Below are 21,031 nucleotides of genomic sequence, written 5' to 3'. Positions count from 1 at the left end.
GAGATGGTAGAGGGGTAAAAATACTCTTTTTGCATCTGAACTACAGTGGAAAGATGGGGGTTTGAGGCCTTGGAAGCAAAAATCTAGGGTCAGACCTGGTTTTCTCACCTACCTGATGTGTTCATTTTTTTTCAATCTATTCTACTCTGGAAGAAATAGACATGTATCCTGACACTTACTATGACAAATAACAAGCGGGCGTGTTGAGATCTTTCGTAGAGCAGACACTGTGCTAAGCATTATGTACATTATGTCATCTAATGCTCATCCTTATTACCCGCGCTAACGAATGTATGAAAAGCCTGAGGGAGCGGCCTGGGAGAGAGTCGAGTTGGTGTAGCGAGGCCGCCATGTCTCCATCATGGCTCCCACTGCTGTGGGAATTTGGCCCAACTATTAACCTCTCTGAGCCCCAGTTTTTGAAATCTCTAAGGTGGGGTTGAGAATAGCTTCATTAGAGGAATATGAGGAGGATAGAAGACGGTGCATATTCACACAGATTTAGAAATGCAAAGCACTAATAAGCAACTAAAAGATTATCCTTCCATACCGCCTAAACTCTACTGTGTATCTGTTATGGTGAGAGATTTGGTAACATGTGGACCCTATTTGTTCTTGATTGCCGGAACAGGAGAAAAGTATCTATCCCTATGAAACGCTGCTGATAACAGAAGCTGCTTGACTGTCAACACACTAGGTATGATGGTTACTTTTACAGTTAACTTGACTTAGCCCAGAATACCCAGATAATGAATCATATATTATTCTGGGTATTTCTGGGATGGTGCTTTTTGGGTAAGCTTAGCATTAAAAACAGTAGGCAGAATAAAGTAGACTGTCCCCCCCATAATGTGGGCGAACCTCATCCCACCTGTTGAAGGCCTGAGTAGAACCAAAATGCTGACCCTCCTCTGAGTAGGAGAGAATTCTTCCTGCCTGCCTCTCTTCAAACTGAGACACTGGGTTCTTCCTGCCCTTGGACTGAAACAGATATATTGACCCTTCCTGGGTCTTGAGTGGGCATTCAGGATGGGACCGCTCTGTTGGCTCTGGTCGGTCTCTAGCTTTGCTCATTCATCTCGCAGATGTTGGGGCTTGCCTGGTTCCATCCTCATGTGAGCCAATTTCTTACAATAAGTCTCATTATATTATATGAGTTATTACATCTTATTATGTATATGTCATATATGTTATTATGTATTTTATATTATACACTATAATATATATTATTATATGATGTATAATATAATGTCTATTGTACATTAACTACATATGACTACAAATCCATCCCATTGGTTCTTCTATAGAGAATGCTGCTCAAAGCTCTGCCCCAGGGACTAGTAGAAAATGGAGGTAATTCTGGCAGTGCTGACACATCCCTGGGGTGGAGGCTGGAAGCAGGAGATCTGAGAGGCGGGGTAACCGGGGTACAGAAGCACAGCGAGCAAAGGCAGTCGATACTGTCCCCCTGCACTGCCTCCCACCCAAGTAATCTAGTGATTTGGTAATAAAGTGGCAGTTAGGCAGCCAGAGAAACAGAACAGAAAAATACACCATAAACTAGAGAAAAGGCACATACTGGGACAACATTCCCACTGGCTGTCATGTCTCTACCCTCAACTTCTCAGCCCGTCTTTCACACTGGTGATGGAGCTGTGATCATGTCACTTGGCCTCCCAAAAACATTTCAGGTGCACACAATAGCTTAGAGCATAAAGGTCTCTGCCCCGACAGATAACATCAGCTCCTTATCGCCCTTAGCTACCCAGGACTTCTTACTGTTCCCCAACCACCAGCCTGGGCTTTCCTGCCTCCGTGGGTTTGCTTATGTAAACGCAAAATCCACTGGCATCCATCCAAGTCCCACCCTTCTCTCAAGATCCACCTCAATATGTTTAGGGCGGGCGCAGAGAGTACCCGTGCTCACTCTGTTCCTCCTTTCTTTCTGCACATATAGACCCCATTTCCCAGGCTTCTTTGCACCTAGATTTATTCTGGCCAATAGTAGGGGAGTTGCTCTTACCATTGACATCCCCAGTGTCAGCGGCTACGGAAGGGTACATTCTCTCCACCTGTCCCATCACCCAGCGGCCAGCAGGAGTGGAGGAGTCTCTAGAAAATGGGCCAGAGGGACAGAAGGAGCCCAGGTCCCTCCATCACCGCACGGAGCACAGTGCCCGCCCTCCTTCCACCACGCCTCATTGGCTATAATTAAGATAAGAAAAATACTTTCGCTGTCTTTATCCACTGACATTTGGGGTTTATCCATTACTATTATGGAAGACTATTCCATTTATAACATTTCTCACATGCTGCTTCTGCAATGAGCTATTGATCTATCATCTATGTATCTAGACCTATTTCTTACTGGATTATAGAGAAACGCCTCCGTGCCTTCCTCTCCTTTCCCTCCTCTTCCTCAGATGCTTCAAGTTTTATTACAATTGTTACCTCTACATTTTTTTAGAGAGAGAGAGAAATTGCACTGGGGGGTAGGGCAGAGGGAGAGGGAGACAAGCAGACTCCTTGCTGAGCAGGTTGCCTGGCATGGGGCTTGATCCCAGGACCCCGAGATCACAACCTAACCTGAAATCAAGAGTCAGGTGCTTAAGTGACTGAGCCACCCAGGTGCCTCTGTTACTTTTAATTTTTATTTCATCCACATGAACAACCTACATAGTTTTTAAGTATCTATAGGTACAGAGGCAAATATCTTCTTTGTTGATTCTCTGTTCCTGGTACATTTTTAAACAATTGTATAAGGAATAGTTTTTCTCATGGCCCAAACATCTCTATTAACCCTCTCTCAGTGCGAAAATGTGGAACTCTTTTCTCCAAAAAAATAATATTTCTGGATTTCACCACACGGAGCAGGTTAAGTCTTGATGGCCGTCCTGTATATTTGCCTGGGAAAACTGACAGCGCACCCTCCAGTAACTGCTTCATTCATGACCCAATGACCCTGATTTTAATCATTTTTTATTTTTCTTACTTGTTTTATAGACTCCATCCTGCTAGGGCCAGATCAGAAAAGAAGAGTGAAAGAGATTGCAACTTAAGACAAGGGCTCACCAGGCTATGGCCCTGGTCTAAAACAAGCCCATCATCTGGTTTTGTACATAAAGTTTCATTGAGTTATGCTCATTCATTTACACACTGTCCATGGCTGCTTTTGGATTACGGTGGCAGAGCTGAAGAGCTGAGACAGAGATCCCTTGGCCTGCAAAGCCTAACATACTTACGAGCTGGCCTTTTACAGATAAATTTTCATGACTCTAGAGTTAGATTTTTTGTTTTAATTGATAAAAATGTTAAAGACTATTATTGAGGGCTAGTACAGCAATTGTATTCTTTTTTGAATCGCTGATGGTGTATTCTGCACAATGGAGGTATCTAACAAACATCAGGCAAATTGAAAAGTATAATTCAATTTCTGATCACAACTCCACAGGGAGTGTCTTATATGCTACAGAGGGGTGGACATGAGCTGGTTCCCCAGAGAAGGCACATTAGGAATAATTATACATTATGTGTCTGCCCAAAGGACCCCAGGGAACATGGATCCAGTGAGATGGGACACACAACCAAAGGGGCTTGATTTGGGGTGGGGATGGAAGTCCTACAGGAGCCCTCCCTGGGTGGTGAGCCTGGGAAGACTTAGGGCAATGGGTGACTTACACATGGGGCTAGGGTGCAGTTGAGCTGAAAGGGGGGGCAAGCAGGGGTGGAGCAACAAAGGGGGAGACAAGAGCAATGAAAAGAGAACTAATAATAAACCAGAGGCAAATGATGCTTATTACTACTACTTAACCATTATGTAGCCAGAGCTGAGATCTACCACCAAAATTCTTCAGAAAATACAGTGTTGGTAATTTGTATTCTTTATTAACATTTAAATGCGTAATAGGATTTTATAAGTAAACCCCTGGGACACAGCCCCCATCCTGACCCCTGGCCATCTTGGGGCTTGGGGCACCACACTCATTCTACTGCAGGCACTGCTAGCCATTCTCCAACACAAATGTGAATTTTCTGGTGTTACAATTTCTGCAAACGTTAGTTCTAAAAATGCCTTTTCCATGGAACAGCTTGACAGGAGTATGTGTATATATATAAAAAAATAACCAAGGAACTGTGGGTGGCATGTACTATTATTACAAAAATAGATGGAACCCCGCATATCAACATTGGGTTTTTAAATATACAAAGGAAAGGAAAAAGGGAAGAAAAAAAGAACTGAATGTTTTGGCTGTAACAGTTCCTTTCCTCACTAGACATTACATTTTGTCAACTCAATCTTGCTTTTCTGAAGGGGCTCCTTAAAAAACCTGGTTGTGTTGAGTCAACACTCAGGTTTCAGAAGAAACCTCTTGCTACTTCATTTGCATCTGAAACTCAAAAGCTCTCAATGGTTCACAACATTTTAAATGTTTTGAATATGAAAATGAGATGGTGATCAGGATGTTCTACAGCCTCCTGTTTACAAATTCTATTATATATATTTTTATCTCTAAGTCAATAGGCTTACATAAAAGTAAGAAAATTTCATCTACTGCTCTCTTATGATTAAAATTTAATGAGTCTAATGCCTTGATAGGTCGAATTCTTGGATATACAAGGAATTCTTGAATATACAAAGAAATAACAGCAACAGATTTTTCCTGCTTTAAAAAAAATAATGTTTGATGCAATCCCTGCTTGAAAAAACTGGATTTTTTGGGGGTCACTTTGGAAAACTGACATGAGGACAGGAAGTAAAGCAGGAAACTTGCAGATAGCTGACCTGCATGGTTTTTCACTGGTGTAAACAGTTGTTCTATCTGGAGCTAAGTCTCAAGAGAAAGAACAGATAGAGACTCCCAGTGGTTGTCTGGGGCCACATGTACCCAAAGGATGTAGCTGGTCAGTGGAAATACAAACTCAGAACATTCTATTGACATTTCAAAGTATTATGACGTTTTGTTTTTAGCATGTGCTTTGACTGGACTCTATTATTTGAATTTTTTTTCCTGTTTATATCCTCACACTTCAACTAGTTCTATAATTTCATAATTTTGGTTGCTCCTGTCCCTTCTAGAGATAGTGTCCCATTTCCTTGAGCATCTCAGTGTCCTCTAAAAATAGTCTGTATAATTACCACTCCAGCATCAATATTTTATAGTTATTAAAAATGAGGGGCATCTGGCTGGCATACTTGGAGCATATGACGCTTGCTCTCAGGGCTGTGGATCTGAGCCTCACACTGGGTGTAGAATTACTCAAAAAATAAAATCTTTAATAAAAAAATGAAACAAGATAGGGGATAATGTGCCCACTACGCCTTTGGATGTCACTGGTATAATTAGGAATAACACCCTGAACGTGGATTGTCACTGTATCACATGATTCTTGAGAATAAAATGCCAATCAAATTATGTAAAGCCTAGATATTTTAATACACATGGCAATGTTCTTGATCATTATATGGACATGGTTGAGAGAAGGCTGGTCTAGTATGTGGAAAACTTGCTGTTCCTTCCCCAGATTCTCCTGCTACTGTGATTTAAGGTCTTGGAAAGAGATCTCGCTTTGTCAAGACAAATTTTAATTTCTTAAGGAAGACGAGAAAAGACAAGAGTATTTCTTTATCTGACACAAAGTCAAGTGAGCCTTTAATCACATTTTTGGTATCAGGTGAAAGGACTTCAACAGTTTCAAGGGACCAATGTAAGACAGCGTCCATGCTGTGGCTTAGGCAATGAACTGGAATCAGAGACATAGGGGCTGAATCCAGGCTCTGCATGGACGAAGTATGTGGTCTTGGGTTAATTATTTACTCTCTGTTTCTTCATCTGTAAAACGAGGATAATAGTATTACCCACTTCCAGTGTGCATGTAAATTGCTTAACACAGAACCTAACAGACAGTAAACACTTAATAAATGAATGGTCACAGCTGTTGCTGCTACTCTCACTAAAATGGACAAAGTCAGAGAAAAAGACAACGTCTCATTCTGATGAAACAATTCTCAAGGAATCTGAGATGGACAAGCCTATTTTGATGTAGTTAACTCAGAGTTTCAACTTGTTCCCACATAAATTCAGATAACATGTTGAATGTGAAAAAGAGACAGATTACATAAATAGTACCTGCGTTCAGAGGCTCACTATGGAACCACTATGTGGTGATGATGTAAAATATTCAGTGACATAGTGAGATGATCATAATGTGTATTAATTAAAGAGCAATTTCCTAAACATTATATATATTTCATTTTCACTTCATTTTATATATGCATATTTGCATGAAGGAAAGATTTGAAATACAGATGTAAAAATGTTATCGATTAGTATTTTTGATAGTTAGAAGGATGAATGAGTAATATTATTAATAACATTATTGCTTTTCCCTAAATTTTCTGTAAGGAATATGCATTGTCTCTGCAATACAAAAAACTTAAAGTTATTTTTATAAAATGACATTCAGGGAAATAAAAAATAATTTTTTTCTTGGTGACCCACAGAATGATTTTTTAAAAACAAAGTCCAAATGTTTTATATCCAGAGCTCTACGAGTACCAGAAAATAAGGGAAAGACAACATAGTGAGGAATAATAAGAACATTCCAGCTGTTACAGGATGGTCTCATTCATGGTATTTACCACACTCTTCCTAGAACCTGTAAATCATGCAATGACCGCCTTATGGTTTAATACTAGTCTGCACTTTTTTTTTTTTAAGTTTAATAGTTATTTACATTTGGTAACTTTCAATAACGAAAAGATTGTTAAAAAAAAAAAAAAAACAAACAGTTTGCCATTTTGTTTTTCCATGCTGCCATTTTGTTTTCGTTTGGTTTGTTTTACACATAATCCTCCGTGTTTGGGGCAGCAAACACAGAAACTGTCACTTAAACTGGAGGCGATGCCAGGAATCTGCTTCACAACTTCTGAGTCAGCTCTACCACACATCATCTCCCCATGTTCATGACTCAGAGGAACAAAGCCTGCACTTGGTCTAATTAACTTCCCTTTGTCCTTTTAAAAAAATATATAGTCTTGTGTTTTCTCCAGCCATTTGCAGCAGATGGAAATGGACAGACTCTTACCTTTCTGTTTGTCCTGCGAACTGTAAGTGCCGAAGGGATGCAATGAGCTGTTATCATTTCTCCTGGAGGTGGTTATAGTGTTCTGACAATTCTCAAAGCATGGCTTAGAAAATGCCCCGCACTCTGCAGGCTCCTAAGAAATGAAAATAAAAAATTACATTTGCTTTTTTAATACGTTTGAACTTGGTCCATGAAAGCAATGTAGGAGAATGATCAGTTGATGAATGAGCTCCCAAAAGTCTACTGCTTATACACTCTCAACTGGAAAATCAAAATGGCCCTATCAGTTAAGACATCTTCGAATGCGAGATACAAAAACTACTGACAACGTGGTGCTAAGGACTGGGATGACTCATAGCCAGCACCAAAGAGGATTAACTTTATCATTCTTTCCCCCCACTTACAACTGGCTTCTTTCAAATTTTCTTCCATCTGGGAATACAGCTTGTGGCAGTGTCAACACAAGAAGAACAGTTCATGCCAAGGGTATTTTTCTGCCAACCAGCTGGTTCCTCTCTCTCTCCCTCAGCGACTAAGTGCATATGCTCTAGGACAAGTCAGAACCTAAGCAGGTTTGCCACTCAAACGCCAGGAGTGTTTCCCACTGTGGACACCAGGTCTGCTGGCCAGAAGCTAAAACAATCTCGGTGACAATGTCAGACAGGGGTTCTCCTGAGCTTCCCCCCCCCCCCACTTTTTGATGTTTTTCCCTCCTGTTTGAATGTGGACAGCCTTCCAACAAATTCACAGTGTCCTCAAAATGGCTGTATCCAGAGTAACATGCCCACAAACCATGTTACAGAGGTGTGAAGAGGGAGCTGAGGGGAGCCAGTTCTGGAGAGCTCCAGGAGTCTGATCAAGAGGATGGAGACACAAAGAACTGGGTTCTGCGCTTGCTCAGGTTATGTGTCTTTCTCACAGATTTCAAGGAAGTCACCTGGACGCCATCTCACCAGTGTGCCCTTGACCATGTGTGAGAGAAGCAGGATGCAAGAGAGACAGAGATCCCATCTCCCAAACTCTCTACTTTGGAGCAAAGCATTTGGCCTGAATAATTTTATTATACTTTCCTCTCACTCACAAAAACTCAGTATCCTGCTAAACAAAATATTTAAAACATTCAATTTATACATTCTTAATAATTAAAATGTTTTCAGCTGCTGAAGTTCTCTTAGCTTCTTGTCGAAGCTTGTAACACTTTTCCCACACGTAGTGTTACCCTCTGCCTCTGTACTGTTAGTCAAACCAGACTCGGCCAACAAATCCTAAATGAAAGCCCGAGCCTCAGCAGGTAGGAGAGGTAGGACTTACTTCACCTAGCCTTGTGCTTCAACAACAAGAACCAAAAAAAAAAAAACAAAAAACAAAACAAAACAAAACTCTGCTTTCCCAGCTCTTTGATAAATGACACCATCGATATCCTAACAACTGATCAGTAACCAGCCTAATTAAAGTATTCAGCTTGTAAAATAGAGCTGTCGCGGAGCCCTCCATTAGCGTCCCAGCCAATAAAAAATATAATGGATTTTTAAACATATTCTGCTTCTACCAAGATGAGCTTGTAGAGAGGAGGGAAATGTTTGGGGGGGAGGGGGGAGAAAAAAAAACAGGTCATAACCCATTTTTTAATACTAAGTCTCTAGGCTCAAATAGAATTACAATTGAACTTCAAGCTCACCCTTTGAAAAACATGTTTCTGTTTAAAATGATTTTGATTCAATCAAGGATTCATTATGTATTCTTCACGAGGTCCTCATCAAAACTGTTTACGTATCTTGTACATCTGGGTAATGTGGGAAAATACTCCAACAACTATATATTTTGACTTTCCTTAAGTAGCTCCTTTAATTTTTTTTTATATCAATATAATGTTCAAGTAACTATTTTGGTATTCTTGCCAGATCTAACTAATTGATTTGCCTGAATGTATGAGCAGTGCTGAGTCCTTTTTCTCGGGTATGCTGCTTTTTTATTGTATCTGAGGGTGACTGTTTCTCCACAGGGGACACAGCAAGAGCAGGAGTGCACGACATATGCTTTGACACAGCAAAACACAGAACTGGGAGAGAAATAGCTGCAGACGGTTTTTCTGTTTTTTTGGATTTTTTTCCAATTTAATAAAGATGAGCTGTACATCAGCAGCTGCTGTCTTCATAAGAGAAAAATGTTCTTTAATCTTTGTGGGTACCACAGAGATTCCCGAGAGCTGAGAGCATCAAGTGCCTGCACATTCCCCATGGAAAGCATGTAAATATTAGGGAAACTAAAAAGGGATCTTGTTTAAATATCCTCATCAAAATTGTGAGGCACCTGGGTGGCTCAGTGGGTTAAGCCTTTGCCTTTAGCTCAGGTCATGATCTCAGGGTCTGGAACAGGCCCCACATTGTGCTCTTTGCTGGGTGGGGAGCCTGCTTCCCCCACCCCCTCTCTCTCTTGCCTGCCTCTCTGCCTACTGTGATCTCTGTCAAATAAATAAATAAAATCTTTAAAAAAAATTGCTTGTCATCCCATTTCTTAATTCCCAATTAATTTCCTAGTGAACTACATTAATAAGACACTTCCAAGGATGGGCAACACACCGAAAGTTTAGTACTTTCTTCTGATGGAATAATTGTCAACCCACGTCAGAGTGGGAGACCAGAAACTCGTGCAGTGAAGAAGAATGTAAATGATAAAACGTCACAACTAGAGGAGCCCAAGTACAGAATGCTCACCCAGCAGGCACACGCCCATTTTAGAGAAAGACAAAATTAGGGAAGGGGAGAGATGGCAGACATAATTCTTAACAACCTTGTTCATTTTGTTCTTTCTCTTCTTTCTCCCTTAACTCTTGCTATTGGCACAGGAATGGTACTCTACAGCAGTGCCTTCCAGACTTTTCTCTTAGTTGAACTATCTTTGTTCCAAGAAATCTTAAGGGACACATAATACACAGATGCCCAGAGGGGTAGCTTAGGGGCCCACGGGCCATCCTTCACACCAACGGGGTACCATGAATCCCAAGGCTCTAGGGTAGGACTTAAATTAAACCAGAGAGGAGGCAATTCCACCATGGATGGGAGCATTAGATGAGGGTTTTATAACTATGTACATAAGTAAAATCCATTAAATATTCATGGAAGCCTCTCTGTCACTTAAGCAGACACAAATGTTGAAAACGAGTTGGCTCATTATATATAGTCTCCAGTAATTGGCCAATTTACATTTATTTAACATTTACAAGGTTATGTACAGAAGAGTAAAAAGGTACAGTTACTCTCTTCCAATAGCTGATAATATAACAAAGTGAGATCTAGTTTATAACTTTACTACTTCAGCTGACCCTCTCAGATAAAGGAGGTCTCAGAGGCATCTTTTATTCATTCATTCGACAATATTTATTAAGTGTCTACTGTGTGCTGGGAAATGAGGATACAGTAAGGGATAAAATAGACAACAGTATCTGTCATCTGCAAGTTCCAAGCACTCAGCTAGGTATGTCTTCACATGGTCAGAAAATGCACAATCTGGGAGTTTCGCTCAAGTAATCCAAAACTTTAGAGCCTACGCTTTTAACTACTACGAACAATAGTAGAAGGTAGTTGAAACTTAATTTGAAAAATCTTTTGGGACGCCTGAGTGGCCCAGTGGATTAAAGCCTCTGCCTTCAGCTCGGGTCGTGATCCCAGGGTCCTGGGCTCAAGCCCCACATCAGGCTCTCTGCTCAGCAGGGAGTCGGCTTCCTCCTCTCTCTCTGCCTGCCTTTCTGCCTACTTGCAATCTTTGTCTGTCAAATAAATAAATAAAATCTTAAAAAAAAAAAAAAGAAAAATCCTTTTTAAATTTTGAGTTAAACATATTATTAAAACTAATATTTTATATTAGTGTTTTGTTAACAGTATTCTATGTTAACTCTGAATATTACCATATTACAAAAACATTACTTGTCCTCAGAGAATATCTGTGTGATGCGCTCATGTTTTTCTTAACTCTAAACTGTGATCAACCGTTTTCTGAAAATATTCTTTTTAAAGATTTTATTTATTTGAGAGAGATCACAAGTAGGCAGAGAGGCAGACAGAGAGAAAGGGAGAAGCAGGCTCCCTGCCAAGCAGAGAGCCCAATGCGGGACTGTGCCAACGGCAGAGGCTTAACCCACTAAGCCACCCAGGCGCCCCTTCTTAAAATATTTTTAAGAGCGTTTAGTAATTATTTTTCATATATAAAAGAAAATAACGTTTTAGGAGTATTTTATAATTATTATAAATATATTAATATACTTTATAATTTAATACTATAATTGTGTAATATAAATATAATTGTATATAAGTGAAATGTTTAGGGATAACAGCAATCAAGAATACTTTATGCTTACACTTCATGTGTAGGCAGAAATATTTCTTGCGTTAAAAAAATCCATAAAAAATCATGATAAAACAGTGCAAAAATACTTATTTAATTAAAAACATTTATTTAATATAACATGAAGCAAGGAGCTTGCTTAATAAATCAAGTTTTGAATTAGTTAAGTTCCAGGTCTATATTATCTACATGCACATTGTGGGGGAAAACATACTGCATTATAACAGTCTTTACACTAAGCATCTGTATACCTCTGATTAAGAACTTTCTAAAGTATGGACGCTATAAGCACATCAATCAAAAAAGTATTTAAAGATGCTATATAGTTTAATAGTTTACTACATAAATGAAGCCCAAAGTCTAGAAATTTCTGGGGGGGGGGAAACTAGAAAATAAGGACCTGTTAGATTTGATAAATTACTTACTTGATATGTACATATTTATACCTTCTAGTTATACCTATAATATACCACGTGTTTGCCACCTAAATCCATCAGAGCCCTTCTGGGGCATATTTTCCCAGTTTCAGGATCAGTTTGATACTAAGTGATGGAACTCTGCATATTTTAGGTGGCCATTTGGGCAATTTGCTGAGGGAACCAAAGACATGCGTCACCTCCAGTGGTCTCTCTGGTCTCCGCAGAATCACCAACTGGATCATCCCTCGAATGTTTCCTTCCATGGACATCGATCGCCTCAGTGTCTCCATAGCTTCGTGGTTGGACTTTCCCAAAAGAGATTCCCCGTTAACGGCAATCAGCTGGTCATTCATCCGCAGACGACCATCCTAGGGCAGAGGAAAAAAAAAATGTATGAAACAGAGAAAAGTATGGTGATGATGGATGACTGTTTCAGGACAAGTTCAAGTTTAGAAAGAAAAAAAAAGGAAGAAGAAGAAAAACCCCCCAGCCATTAGGAATGATTTATTTTCTATGGCACAACAAGTTTCTGGAGCTTATCAAATAGTTACAATAGTAACAATAATTAAGTGTGTGAAAGTATGTTTTTGAAATCTCAGAGTCCCAAGCTGCAATAATTTAGACATTTGTGTAATATCTCCTACCTAAATCTTTGGCAAGCATGCTAACCTAGCCTGATTCTGCCATTTTCTCTGGCAGGGACCGTGTTGGCTCATGGAAAGGGGGTTTGGAAGCAAAAGGAAGTGGTCACATCACTTGAAACAAGGGTTTGCATTTGCAGGCACAGAGAGACTTTATGCTTAAATGTTCCATATTTGACAGTGGTGATAAGTCTCCTAGAAATTACCGCCAGCTCTGGGAGTTGCTAGTCTGCTGGTCTGCAGAACAACACAGAGGTGTGCAGTGAAGGACCAATTTGCTATGGCATCTTCTGGCAGAAAAATCACGACAAAGAAGACTGTCAAGGCCTGTTTGCAAGGAGGCTCTGACTGATGAGTACTTTTACCCAGAATCTTCAGGAAACCACGTACTACAAAGTGCACTGAAGCCCTACATGTGCTTCGCAGCCTGGACCCCCGTCTAAATCACTTCGAGGCACTAGTTCTCTTCAGCCAGAAGCATCACACAAGCTAGAGACTACAGCAGCAGCTAACCAACTGGGGTACAAGCTCTGCCAACCAAAGAATGTGGGGGGACCACAGTGCCTCTTCCCCTCAGGCAGCCTCGAGGGAAAAATCTTCAAAATACTGACAGTCAGATCGGGGACATGCCTTAGACCTGTCTCCACACTACGGTAGGAAGTCCTCACTATGAGGCACGGGTGCAGGTGCTGTTTTTGGAATGTTATGATGTGAGGGTACGCCTGGGTGGCCCAGTGGTTAAGTGTCTGCCTTCAGCTCAGGTCATGATCCTGGGATCCTGGGAATGAGCCTCACATTGGACTCCCTGCTCAGCAGGGAGTCTGCTTTTCCCTCTGCCCCTCTGCCCCTACCTCCACTCGTGCTCTCTCTCTAATACATAGATCTTAAAAAAAAAAAAAAAAAAAAGGAATATTATGATGCTGCTTAACAGATTAAACTCAACAGAAATGCCAGTAGGTTTGTATGACAAATTACCTTCCTAGAGAATTCCTCCATAAATTATCTCTAGTGATTCTCACAGAACTCCAGACTAACACAATGCTTTTATTCACATTATAGATAAGGAAACTGAGGCAGAGAAGGGCTGCAACTTGGCCAGGTCACAAAAGCAAACCAGAGACACACTGACCCCAGTTCTGATATCATGCTCTTTGGCTCTGCAGTCTCCCTACTAGAATTCTCTTTGTTACTTGGTCTCTAGACTACGACGGTACAACTCTAAATTGGGAGAGGAAAATGCGGAAGAGTTTTTTATAGTAGTAAATATTGGGGATCCATGTTCAAGTTAGGAGAATAAAATACAAAAGAATAGCACTTCCCTAAGAAATGAGAAAACCGGGCATACAAAGAACAATAGGACCAACTGGGCAGCTTTGGGGGAGAAATCCTGTGGACAAATTAATAAACTTTGACTAATTCAGTAGCAGATGGTCAGAGGAAGTTTTCCCGCCGACAACAGGGGGAAGGGTGAATGTGGAAAGCTGCCCTGGAGAGCTAAAGCCATCATGGAGACTCACTGCATATGCCACCTGCTGGAGAGGCCACTGGGCAGACAAGATGGCGGAGGCCACCCGAAAGAGTGCATGCTCCTGAACGAAGAAAGTGGGATGGCAAGGTGATGAGATCGATCGAGAAGGGCATTCGATTAGAGCTGGAAAACGTCTGAGTGCACTGCCTCCACAAAGCACGACGTCTCCTCCTTCCTCTTGTTTTCCCACTCCACTTAACCTTTACCCTAACTGGGAGCAAATCTGGAAATGAGATTTACAGGAAAGGCCAAACAAGAAAGAAATCTCTCCATTTCTATGATCTAATTTTGAGGGAGGCACAGAAAGACTGAGGTTACGGTTACACAAAGCAGGGTAAAACAAAACAACCTTAATGGTTTAGTTACGTGAAGTGAGACACAACTCGAGAAATCCTTACGGTCTACTTTGGCCTTTCATGGAAGAGGACTGTTGGGTTGAGTCTTGAGAAGGAGGCTGGGAGGGTCATTAACAATTAGATGTGAGATTTTTAAGGAGGAGGAGGAAGCAGAAGAGGGATCAAGATCCTCACTCTGTTAACAGGAAATGAGGTCTCATGTTGGATTTGCAGAGGGTTAGTCTTGGCAGGACACCTCGTCCTCTATGATATGAAGAAAGATAAAGACTGAAACTTTATGGGCATCTCGAGGATGGAGGAAATACGATCTGAGTGAGATCACACCTGGTAACCTCATGTGAACCTTCTCTGGGAAGTATGGAGCAAGGTCTATGTGAAGAAGTAAATAAGAGAGAAGGAGATACAAGGACATTTTTTTTTTTTTTTTGATAAAATAATCTCTTACCAACAGATACTAAGCACAAACTTTCCTTTTTAGCTACATTCCAGTCTCAAACAGATAGAGCACAACGTTGAAGTAGAACATGTTTACATACAAGTCCAAACAAAAAGGCAGTTCAGGTCACCCCAGGGCAGCTGGGATTTTTTTTTTTTTTTTTTTTTTTTTTTTAAAGAAGACATACACACTTATCACAAGCATTACTGGAGAGCTGTGGGCAGGATAAAAATCCACACACTTTCATTTTCAGGCCTGGCTGGTCTGTAACTCATGGTGTGTGCTTTCTCTGTATAAGATAAATGATGGGTAATTTCATTAATGGTGATGCCAGTAAGTGCCATGATGTCCTAACATTTAGAATATAATCATAGAATTTAGAGCTTGGAAGGTCCTTCGAGATCATCTTTTCCAACCTCTTCTGTTTACAGATAAATAATGTGATGTCAAAAGGGGATGCAAAACCATCGATTGAACTCCTCTTAAGAAAAGGCACTTCCCCATGGGCTGGGACTTGCTCAGCTAGTTAGGGTCAGGGCTAGATCAGAAGAGCCCAAGTCCTGGCTTCTTAGCATTCTCTATTCCTAACCATTCCCTCTGCTACATAGGTGAGGATGACTAGTTCCTAAAGAATTAATGCTTCAAGAATAAAACATTCAAAGCCAGAGTGGACAATATGCCACCAGATGTCTCCTGGAAGAGAGCCCGATATAAAATCCAGAGTCACATGGCAGAAGATACGGTGACTGATGCCTGTGTTGGGGGATGGCAGGACAAGTGCTGTCTTCTTCTGAAGAAGCAGAAGACAACAATTTGTTCACTTCTCTAACCATACAGACATAAATGCATACCCATGTCTGGTCTTGATTGAAAATGAAAGTGATTCAATGGAAAGCTCATGAAATATCTCAACCCAGATTCATTAAATATCCTTCAATTGTATATGCCCATTGTGTATGCTTTGGGATAATTTTGACCAAGAAAAGCACATTTTTATGGTTTTTATCTTTTTAATACTATGTTTAAGTGAGTACTTAGACATGGGAATGTTAACTCTCATCAACTGATTTTATAGAAGTGAATTCAACTATCCAGGCATATAACTCAGTAACCTTAGCATATTTATTTCATTGTAATTTGGGTCATGCTTGCATCTGTTAAAGAAAAAAAAAATCCCTTTCTACTATAGACTATTTGTGTCCTTCCTCCCCCAACCCTCTTCCAAATACATGTTTCAAATACGTGATGTTATTAAGATGGAACCTTCATGAATGGGATTAGTGCCCACATAAAACAGGCCTGAGAGAGATCCCTCAACCTCTCTGCCATGTGAGGGTACAGCGAGCAGACAGCTATCTATCAACCCGAAATGGGTCTCACCAGACACTGAATCTGCTGGCGCCTTGATGTTAGACTTCAGCCTGCACTGGGAAAAAGAAACTTGTTTTCTATAAGCCACCTAGTCTATGGCAGTCTGTTAAAGCAGCCCGAACAGACTAAGACACCTTCCTTCCTATTATACTGCTGTCAGACCCCTAACGAACAAGACTCCTCACCTCTGTCAATTACTCCCTTCATCTCTGCCCAATCCCACAACCAACTCTATCCATCCTCAAGACAGGAGGGAGTAAAGGCAGTTCCCCAAAGAGTAAGGAGATCAGAGTAAAGATAAAAAGTAACTTCCTTAGGATACTTAAGGACGAATAAAAACTGGTACAAGATTTAGGTCTTCTCCATGTCCTGGGATTACTTCAAATCTCATCAGCCCTAACCCAGTTCTCCTACAATAGGATGAGTGGCCCAGGAGACAAGATGTTTGAGTATTATATCTCCCTTTTACTGAGCACCTAATATAGGGCAGTCATGATGCAAATGTTTTATATATGCTCTCTCATTTTGTTCTCACAATGATCCTGTGAGAGAAATACTACTCTCCTCTATTAAGAGATGTAGACATGGAGACTCAAAGACATACAGTGGTTTGCCAAAGGTTACTGGCATGGCTAGGTGTCCTTGTCTCTAAGTCAGACATGTACCTGTTATGCTGTACTCCTTCTAAATTCAGAATACTAGAGATGATTAGAGACACTAAAATTTTTTTTATTTCTTTTTCCGAAGATTTTATTTATTTATTTGACAAACAGAGATCATAACTAGGCAGAGAGGCAGGCAGAGAGAGAGGAGGAACAGGCTCCCTGCTGAGCAGATAGCCCGATGTGGGGCTCGATCCCAGGACCATGTCCCGAGCCAAAAACAGAGACCTTAACCCACTGAACCACCAGGTGCCCCAACACTATAATTATTAATGATAATAATTATTTAATGAGTTTCTTATGAGTTTGGGTAGTCATTGTGCTAAACCCATTATGTGCACTAGACAATTTAATCTTTACAACAATCCTATACACTGGGGACAGTCGCCTCATTTTATAAAAAAGAAACCAAGAATTAAGCCTGTTCAATGCATTGTTACAAGTCCCAATTCTAAAGCAGATGTGAACTTGGACTGTGTCACTCTGAAGGCCATTTTTCCAACTATGTTGCTAGTGATTCTTGACTTTTATGGACTCTCAGGTTCCTTTGAGAATCTAATAAAGGCTACAGATTCTCATCTCTTAAAAATAAGTATTTACACCACAGTTTCTCCACAGCTGCACATTTGGACCAGATAATTCTTTGTAATGGGAACAGTCACATATCTTGTAGGATACTCCATATGCCCACTGAAGTAGATCCACAATTTCCAGGCAGTCTAGTGACCTTGTATTTCAGCACCTGTTATACTCCGTGGTGCCCGGGTACTATCTCTACCATGATTACTGGTGACATTGTATGGCTTCATCTATCACCTTGAGCCAATTTTTTTGGTAAGGCCCCTCTACCTCTAAAGTTCTAATAATGAACATGGAGGGGAGAGTAAGAAAGCCTAAGCGAAGAACTAGCCTCTGCAAAACATGAAACAAGTATGAAGGAGTGGGCTGGTTTTTCTCGGGAGTAGCTGGCTGGAGCCCAAGGCCAGCTCGCATTCGGCCAGGGTGTTGAGAGGATTAATCATAACCAGATGTCAGCTCCTGCCTCTGCATGTTTCTAATGGGGCCCTCAGTAAAGCCTCCTGGGATATTATCAACACCCAGAGCCCAAATCCCAGAGCCTGACTTCAGACTTCGGAGCAGGGTTTCTCTGGAGTGGGCTGGGACTCCAGGCAAGATGACACCTGATTGAGGGAAAGGATTGTCCTGAACAAATCCTTCACAAGGCCCTAAAAGCATTCCATGACAACATCTGCCTACCATATTTTTGCAAAAAAAAAAAAAAAAAAGAAAAAAAAATCCAACCTACAGAAGAACTTGACATTCCAGATTAAAATCATTTGACTTCATTTGAAAACAACAGCAAGGAAAGGAAAAGAATAAATCAAGATCTTAAAGTACAGGTTTTGAAACAGAGAGGAGGAATAAAGAAAGTTGGTAAGACTAGAAGCATGTAAGTTCTTGTCTTGAAGAGTACCTACCTACATTAATCAATGTTTTACATCATCTGTCCTAACACAATTTCGACCAAAATAAACAGGGCCAATTCTTTCCAAGTAAGAGCTCTATTTTCCAGGGACAAGAAACTGCATTCTGGGGTTGAGCCCACCGCGATGTGGCCTGTATTTCTCCTTCTGTCCAAAATGTCCTCTGCATTCCCACTTATCCCCTGAATGGCTATCTATCCTTCAGAACAAAAGTCGGCAACCGCCTCCCACTCATAAATATCTGCATAGGGAGAATTAATTTCACCATCATCTCAATACTGATGATATTTAGTAATACTCATCTACCCCACCTTTATCATAGTGGACTTGTTTTGTTGATGTTTTTAACTTATTCCAGCACCATCTTGATTACGGAATGAGTTGTTTTTAAGTTCCCTATCTCCAGTCTACTATATATTGCAGAACTCACTAGAGATGTCCAAGAAGTGCATCCTAAGTCGAGTCACTTGCAAAATCTTCCATTCAGGTGTTCTGGAGCTGGTGTAAGTTTCATCTATGATGAACAAATGGTTTATGTACAAACTGTAACTGTGAGAGATTCACGGACTCAGGCTGGCCTGAATACGCCCGCACATGTTCACAGAACATGTAGACTTCTAAAAGGGAAACCTGATTACTTCCTGTGTACTGGCCCTATTGTCACTTCCTCGATGAATGTAAAATTTAAATTTACTCATTTAATTCAGTATTGTTTTAAAAGCTTCCCTCCTTTATTATGTAGCAAACTGGGGAAGTCTTAGCAACATACCGTTTACTCCATATTTGTAGTATTTCAACCTGTTTTTGCCAAAGATAACAGAATATTATTTAGAGTGTCACCATATATATAATCAAAACCATTCTAATATTTTCAAAATGTGTTATAATTCCTTCATTTTAAGCTCCTTCTGGAAAAATGAGGGGCATAAATATATCCCAACTTAGAGACTCTATCATAGTTGTTACTGAATCTTATTAATTTCCTCAGGAAAAAAAAAAAGTTTGAGAAGCACTGATTTAAGAGTTATCACAAATATTCCCTGGCTTACTATGTGGTAATAGCATTTTGTGCTTATCTGACACTTCTGTTTCCTGTCATTTCAGCTTCCTCACCCATATATTCTTATCTCCTTCCTGATTTTCTGTTTTTGGTTTACTTTGGCTTAGGAAACTGGATAATAAAAAGCTTATTAAGGCATATGTGTTTTATATGAGTTAAGCAGAGTCTGCCATGACTGCCTAACAAGATGGGAATCTGAGGACTTTACAACTTCTTGAAAATCTTCTTATTTAATTAACAGGAAAGGAACTATACAATTTTTTTGTGCGAAAATTGCTTAAAGTCTTGTCCCTGGAAGAATGGGTCCAAAGCAAAGTGTCAAGGCCAAAACTTAGATCATGTTATATTATAGTTTTATATACAAATATATAATAAATATTATACAATATATAGTAACTACATATAAACATATGAATTCTCTCTCTATATATATATCTATATAGAGAGTATATATCTATTCTATAAATACCCATAATGAAGGTGACTATAGCTCTACAGTTGAAAGGTATATTTTCACTGTCAAATTATCATTATCATGGTATATCAACTTTTGTAGATTATCATTTCCTTTTTAACTAGGACTACCAATTCTTATTACAATTTCTTTCAGCCCATGGAGACAATCATAGAGCCCAAAATACACCTCAAAAGATGTAGGTTTCCAAAATTTTATCTGGCATGGTATGGATTTTTTATTTGAATTTCTGTGTATAAAATAAAAATGTATAAGTGATAAAGATCATCAAGAAAAGCAATGATTATGCTGATATTGCGAGATTTTAAAAATAATGTTATAGTATCTCTTTATAAAATAGTTGCTACTGGAGAAAACCCATTAAATGATGAGCCTGACTGTCTGAATTAACATAGGCCAAGATTCTTGCTTTTTTTTTTTTTAATAAAAGTAAATTGGGTTATATAATTAGCAGAACAATTGATACTATTTTTCTCATGTTTAAGTTAATAATTTCATTTTTAAGGTAAAATTCTTATTGGATATACAGTGATTCTGAATTTTTCCAGGCAAGTTTCCTGCTTTTAGGTGTTTCTAAAACGTATCACATTTTCATGGTCAGGATGAAATGTCAGAGTTTAGCTTCTCACAGTTGAGAAGCTTCAACAGAGCAACTGACATCCTTGGAGTGTGGGGTCCATTGGTCAGAGGTAAAAACCTGGAAAACATGACTGCTTCTAACGATTGTTATGGTTTTCCACCAATAGAAAACATTACCAATTTTAAGAAGAATGGGTAGTTGAAGAAATCATCTAACATTAGTGTTCCTTAAAAGCTGTCCCTTTTAACTTCCTTTGAGTTCATTAATTATAGATCCCCTCCATGATTTATAGATACCAGTAGAGTTGGAGTTGGAAATGACTCACACGGGGAACTCCTCCTGGACTGCTATGGAATAGCTTGGCTGCTGCTAACTGGTCCAGATTACAAAGAGACGTGAACATTCAGCACTAAGCTCTATATTCCCAGGAACTCTACAATTGTGTACATTCACTCTAAAAATTCACATTTGAGTCATTTTAAAACAGGGAGAGTGCTTGTATTAGATCTTTTTTTTTTTCTTTCTTTCACCTCATACTAAATAGTGTAGATTATGAAATTCTGCATTTCTCAGAGGGAGTATTCCAAATTTC

General features: G+C 39.8%; 1 protein-coding gene across 3 annotated transcripts in view; it reads right to left on the bottom strand.

Moving 5' to 3' along the window:
* The window catches only part of PARD3B (par-3 family cell polarity regulator beta), a 1,033,909-nt gene that overhangs the window by 412,273 nt on the left and 600,605 nt on the right, over positions 1 to 21,031 (bottom strand). For all 3 annotated transcript variants that reach the window (XM_059393291.1, XM_059393292.1, XM_059393293.1), the window contains 2 exons: positions 12,044 to 12,214; positions 7,087 to 7,219 (listed from right to left, as the gene is read on the bottom strand). In XM_059393291.1, the coding sequence (XP_059249274.1) occupies positions 7,087 to 7,219; positions 12,044 to 12,214 (304 nt within the window). The remainder of the gene's footprint in view (positions 1 to 7,086; positions 7,220 to 12,043; positions 12,215 to 21,031) is intronic.

The sequence above is a fragment of the Mustela nigripes genome, chromosome 3 (genome assembly GCF_022355385.1).
Source record: "Mustela nigripes isolate SB6536 chromosome 3, MUSNIG.SB6536, whole genome shotgun sequence".
Classification (NCBI taxonomy): Eukaryota; Metazoa; Chordata; class Mammalia; order Carnivora; family Mustelidae; genus Mustela; species Mustela nigripes.
This window is presented reverse-complemented; position numbering and strand designations above follow the sequence as displayed.